Here is a 6,108-nt window from a genome sequence, read left to right on the forward strand (position 1 = left end):
TTATATATTATATTTTGATTTAAAATTGAACTTTTTCGTTGAAAAATTGTCATTATCGTTTAAAAATTAATTTTTTTAATTAAAGAAATGTACTATTTCACATTTGGTTTAAAATGTAAAAAATTCACCTTATTTTTAGTTGAAAATTCGACTTTCTTGCTAGAAACTTAATTTTTCGGTTAAAAATGTAAGTTTTCAGTTAAAAATTCATGTATTTTGTTGAAAAATTGTCCTTTTTGGTGAAAAAATATTGTTCTTGGTTGAAAACTCACCTATATTGGTAAAAAGTAATTTTTATTGAAAATTCACCATTTTAATTTAAACTTCAGTTTTTTGCTTGAAAACTTATCTAAATCTAATGTGTTTACTAATTTTGTTTTCTTTGAAAATATTAATTCTTTTAGCTAAAAATGTAACTATTCGATTTTTGTTTGAAAGTTACCTATTTTAGTTAAAAAATCGGGTATTTTATTGAAAATTCGTATTTTTTTCTTCAAATAATGAAAACCCTGCAAATATAAATGAAGAACTCACCTTTTGCAGCAGGACCAAAGCCGCCTCGTGATTGGTGCAATATTTAACATACGCAGATTGCATTTTCTCCGCCATTTCTACGAAGCAAGGACCCACTGTTTGCGCCTCTTCATCGCATCCCTTCATAGACTTGAAAATCGAGTCTAACAATTCTTCAGCAACTCTCGTAATCTCCTCTATATTCCCAAAGAGCGTAGCGACATCAACGCCTCGACTTTCCAGAAAAGAAGGATTATACAAGTTGAACGTCTCATAAGTGACTTTCAAATCCCTGACATATTCTTTCTCAGTCAGGACCAATTCCGAAATTACATTCTGTCGTGTATCCGCCCTCTTCTTCCTCTCAAGATCAACATCATCCGAAGGATGAGCTTGTTTCTGCAGAGGGACTCGGCCAGGCGCAGGTGCTGGAGGCGCAGGTCTATGAGGCTGCGACAATCTCTTATCTTCCGCCGACTTTGCTGCAGATTCATCAGTCTCGTCATGCTTTCGTATCACCACAAAATCCTCCAAAGCGTCATGGAAAATCTCAATCGACGGCTCAAGCCAAGAAGTTAAATAGGAGCTGGGACAGGATCCGATTCTCCCTTCCTTATTTCTCACGATGATCCAATCGTCGTTCGCGATTTCCACTACAGACACAATATCGCCTTCCTCAACACTCAGATCACCATCCATCTGAGCTTCGAATGTATACTCCACCTTGGCTAACATCTCCGGTTCGAAGAGATTTTCCTGTTTGGAAAAGCACTCTGACTTCTCATCAGCAGGGACAGTCGCCTCTTTCGTTTTGTCGCAGTCGACGATGATGTTTACATAGGAGACGGGGAACAAGCCCTTGACTGAGTCGATCGAACCTTCCGCCCATTCTGAATCGATGTATTTTATCAAACGAACTACTTCGCCTGCCTCGAAGCTTAGCTCATTCGGAAACTGAGCATGGAAGGGATAAAGAGTTATGGCATAGGGTTCTACTCCAAGCGGATTTGGGCTCTCTTCGTAGTGGGCGTTTTCATGATCAGCTTCAGGGACAGGATCCAATTCAAGAGCAGGATCCAGATCAGGAACAGGATCCGCTTCAGGAACAGGATCCGCTTCAGGAACAGGATCCGCTTCAGAACAAGAAGCAGATCCAGGAAGAGCTGGAGTCGTTTGTGGCAAGTAATCGGGATATAAATCGAAATAACTAGGAGCAGGTTCATCAATTGAGGACCAAACATTGGGAGCGTCTCCGAAATCTTTGTAAATGGGACCTCCATTTTCTACTGATTGAGGCAAGGGATCGTTTGGAGTTGCAATACTTTCGTCTGTTTCGTCTACACTTTCATCGATGTAGGTTATGAAGGTTTCGGGAAAAGTGCCCTTTCTATTGTCTTCTGTTATTCCCAGACACCATCCGTCTTCCACGATTTCAATTACAGTCAATATTTCTCCTTCTCTCAGGTCTAACTCTTCATCGAGTTGTGCTTTAAGATTTGTTTTCACTCTTGCTTTTCTCTGCACTGATTTCTTTTTTGCCGGATGCTGTAATATTTATAATATTTTCATGCAAGGGAAAATTAATGATCGAATTTTGTTCAGGGAGGCCGTTTTAATCAAAGGAAAAATTCCCGGTTATTTCCCGATTCGCAAGGAATTTTTACGGTCAATGAAATTTAAAACAAAATAATTTTCGTTCAAAGTGATACATTTTTGATTAAAATTGTGAATCTTAACTGGAGTACAATTAACTTTGAACCAAAAAATAAATTCCGGAAAAATCAATTTCAATAAAAACTGAGCTGCAAATTAAAACACTCAAAATGGAACGCTTGAATTTTAAACTTTTAAAATTAAATAAGTTAAAATTCTAAATAAATATTTTTCAACTTTTATCAATTGTAGAGTTCGAAGATGCAGCGCAGTTCCCAAAATATAAATCCACGTTATCATTTCCAAGACTCTAAATGGAATAAAAAATCAATGGAACTAAAATTTTTTAAATTATATCATTTTAAGCAATTTTGAGATAAAAACATTAAAAATTGAAAAATTACCATTTTTATAAACGGTACACTTCTTAAATCAAAAGTTAAATTCTTTTTAATATATTAAAAATACTTAAAGTGCTTCGAAATTTTATTTTAAATATTGTACCTTTTAAATGCTGTTTTACATTTTTCCAAATTTTAAATTATTTTTCAAACTTTTTCAGAACTTCTAAAAATCTTTTTAAATAATCGAATTTTTCCTGAAATTTTGTTTGAATCTAGCCAACGTAAAGAAATTTTCTTAAAAATTTCCGCATTCATTTTTAATAATTTTTAAAATCTTTCTTCACCTTTTTAAATTCGGGGTGACTATTTTAATCTTTGATTAAATAAAGTTAATCAAGGATTAAAATTTAATCGCGGTTGGTTCAATCCGCCCTTAAAATTTAATTTTGAAAGTTTTTTGATTAAAAAATTTTGTATTAAAAAATTTTGTATTAAAAAATTTTGTTTTCAAATGCTCAATAATTTACACACAAAATGAAAGATACTAACACTTTTCAACTAAACAATTTTAAATTAAATGCAGTTGAATTATCAAAAACATTTTTTTAACTTTTAGTATTTTAGAGTTTAAAGATTCAGATTCAGCTCGAAAAATATAAATCTACGTTATCAATTTCAATGCTCCAAATGTAACAATCGATCAATAAATTTAAAAAAAAAAAAATTATATCATTTTAAGTAATTTTAAGCTAGAAACATTAAAAATTGATAGATTATATTTTTTATTCACTAAAAAATTCCCAAATTAAAAGTTAAATTATTTTTATTTCAAATAGTTTAAAAATCCTTCAAATATTTCAAAACTTTATATACAAAAATTAAAAAACCTGCATCTTGTTTGAAATTTTCGGAAATTTTAAATTACTTTTTAATTTTTTTCCGAAATTCTAAACATTGTTTTATATGATTCGAATGTTTCCTAAAGATTTTCCTCCAATCTTTTTAAATCTTGTCAAATTAATGATTTTTCTACAAATCTTCCAACTTAATTTTTTATAATTTTGTAAATCTTTCTAAATTTTTAAATATTCTCTTAACATTAATTTTTCGAAATTAAAAATAATTTTCAATTTTCCAAGAAAATGTCTTTTATTATTCTTCTGAAGCCATTCCAAATTTCTTAAAATCTTCTATATTTTTTCCCAAAATCTGCCAAAATCTGTATTTTGTTTTAAATTAGGCCGTGGGCTATTGGCACTGAAATTTTGATATGAAAATCCGAATTTTGTTCGTACTCTTATAAACATCTTTGAAATTATTTTTAATCATTTCGAATTTTAATAGGTATTTAATTGTTATTTCTACATCAAAATTGAACAATTTGTTTGACAAAAAATCAATTTTTTTTAAGAACAATTAAAACGTTAGCGTTCAAAATTTAGTTTTTTTGTTTAGTTTTGATTATTTAATTTGTAATTACTGATTTTAAAAAACAGTTAAATATTTCTTAATCTTAATTCTCATTTTTCTTAATTAAAAAATTCAAATTGATTGTTTTAAAAATGGAATATTTTAGACTGAAATATTTGAAATTTAATAAAAACCCTTAATTATGAATATATTATTTTTCAGTTATTTAAAAATTTTAAATAGTATCTAAAGTTCTTTTTAACAAAAATCTTCGATTTCAAAAGCTTCTAATTTTAATTGGTCAAGTTTTTGAAACTGCATTTTAAAATTCTTTAAATTGATATGTACGCCTAAAAAATAAAATATAAAATGTAAAATTTGCAAAGTGAAAGATTTTTGAATAACGCATTCCCAACTGAATATCATAATTGAAACAGATAACAATTTAAATCTTTGGTAATTTTTTATAATTTTTCAATTATTACCTTAAAATTAACTTAAAAAAATAAAGAATGACTTCAAATATTGCCAGAAATCTTGTGATTTTTATTATTATCTTGAAACCCTTAAAAATCATTAAAAAATTTCAAAACTTTATCACGAAATCTTCCAAAATCTACATTTTGATTCAAGTTTTTTAATATCTTTTATTAAAATACAAAAATATATATTTTATAAATTTTTGGAAATCTTTCAAAGTTTTAAAGTATTTGTAATATCTTCAAGATTTCTCAGACTGCAAAATATATTTTAAAATGAATCAAATTTTTCCTGAAATTGTCTTAAAATCTTCCGGATTCTTTTTTTGACAATTTAGCAAATGTTTTGGAATGTTTTGAAGTTTTTTCAATTATTGCGTTAAAAATATTTTGTTTAAAATTTTTTTTCAAAACTTTTAAATATTTTTCTAATTTGTAATGTTCCAAAATTGAATAATTTGCTCTACAATCTTCTTCAATCTTTTCCGAAATTTTAGGAAATCATTAAAAAAAATTTTTACCAAGTTTTTAATTTTTAAAATAAAAGTACAATTTCAATTTTACCTGGAATTTTAGGAAAAAGTAATCAAACAGCTTAAAAAATGTATTTCAAAATCTTCAAAAATGTACATTTTGTTAAAAAAAAAAGTTTAAATCCTTTCCAAACCTTTAAAACTTAAATATCTTTTTAAATAAAATAAATTTCCAACTGAGAAAATGAATTTTTTTACAAAAAAGATGAATTTTCAACCAAATAATGAATATTTAACTAAAAAAATTAAATTTTAACTAAAATGATGAAATTTAAAAAAAGAAAATTTATTTTCTGCTAAAAAGGACTCTTTAGAGAACAAGCTTTTTTTGGTCTAAAATAATTTTTTTTAATGAAAATGTAACTTTTCCATTTTTTTAAGGCTGATATTTTTCAGTCAGAAAATTCTCCTTTCTTTAGTAAAAAAAATAATTTTCTTGTTTCGAAATTTCATTTTTGTTGGGTAAAACTGCATTAGATTCACGTCAAATTAATTTTTGGCTAAAAAGTCATAATTTTGGTATAAAAATAAATAAGAAAGAAATAATAATAATTTTTAAAAATGGAATAGTTCAATTTTCAAACAACAAAAATACAAAGAATGAATTCTGAACAAAACAAATTAGTTTACTTTTCAACAAAATAGTCGAATTTTTAACAATAAAAAAATGGATTTTTAAGAAAAATTAGAATGTTTAAATTTCGAGTAAGAAAACAATTCATTTTCCACAAAATAGTAAAATTGTTAACTAAAAAACAGAATTTCCTTAAAACTGCCAAAAAAATTTCCTAAAAAAAAAACAATTTTCAACTGAGAAGATTAATTTTGTACGAAAAAAGATCTTTTTTTCGTTTAAAACTATTTTTTAACTGAAAATGTCGTTTTCCCATTTTTTAACACTTATCTTTATCAGTAGAAGAATTCTCTTTTTTTTTGGTAAAAAATAATTTTCTTCTTTTGAAATTTAATTTATGTTGGGTAAAAATGCATCAGATTCGTGTCAAATTCATTTTTTGCTAAAAAGTCATAATTTTGGTTTAAAAAATCCAATTTTTATTGAATAAATTCGTCTTCAGGCTTGAAAAAATCTCTGGAAACTAAAAAATTCTTATAGTATTGTTTTAAAAAAAAGAAGCTTTTATGAATAAATTACCTTGATTAATGATTTTTTAAGCT

The 6,108-nt window shown here is 27.0% G+C and overlaps 1 protein-coding gene across 1 annotated transcript in view; it reads right to left on the reverse strand.

Moving 5' to 3' along the window:
• LOC117174114 (dynamin-binding protein-like) overlaps positions 1-6,108 on the reverse strand; it is a 63,903-nt gene that overhangs the window by 33,288 nt on the left and 24,507 nt on the right. The window contains exon 4 of the mRNA XM_033362885.1: positions 535-2,058. Coding sequence (XP_033218776.1) covers positions 535-2,058 — 1,524 coding nt within the window. The remainder of the gene's footprint in view (positions 1-534; positions 2,059-6,108) is intronic.

The sequence above is a fragment of the Belonocnema kinseyi genome, chromosome 6 (genome assembly GCF_010883055.1).
Source record: "Belonocnema kinseyi isolate 2016_QV_RU_SX_M_011 chromosome 6, B_treatae_v1, whole genome shotgun sequence".
Lineage (NCBI taxonomy): Eukaryota > Metazoa > Arthropoda > Insecta > Hymenoptera > Cynipidae > Belonocnema > Belonocnema kinseyi.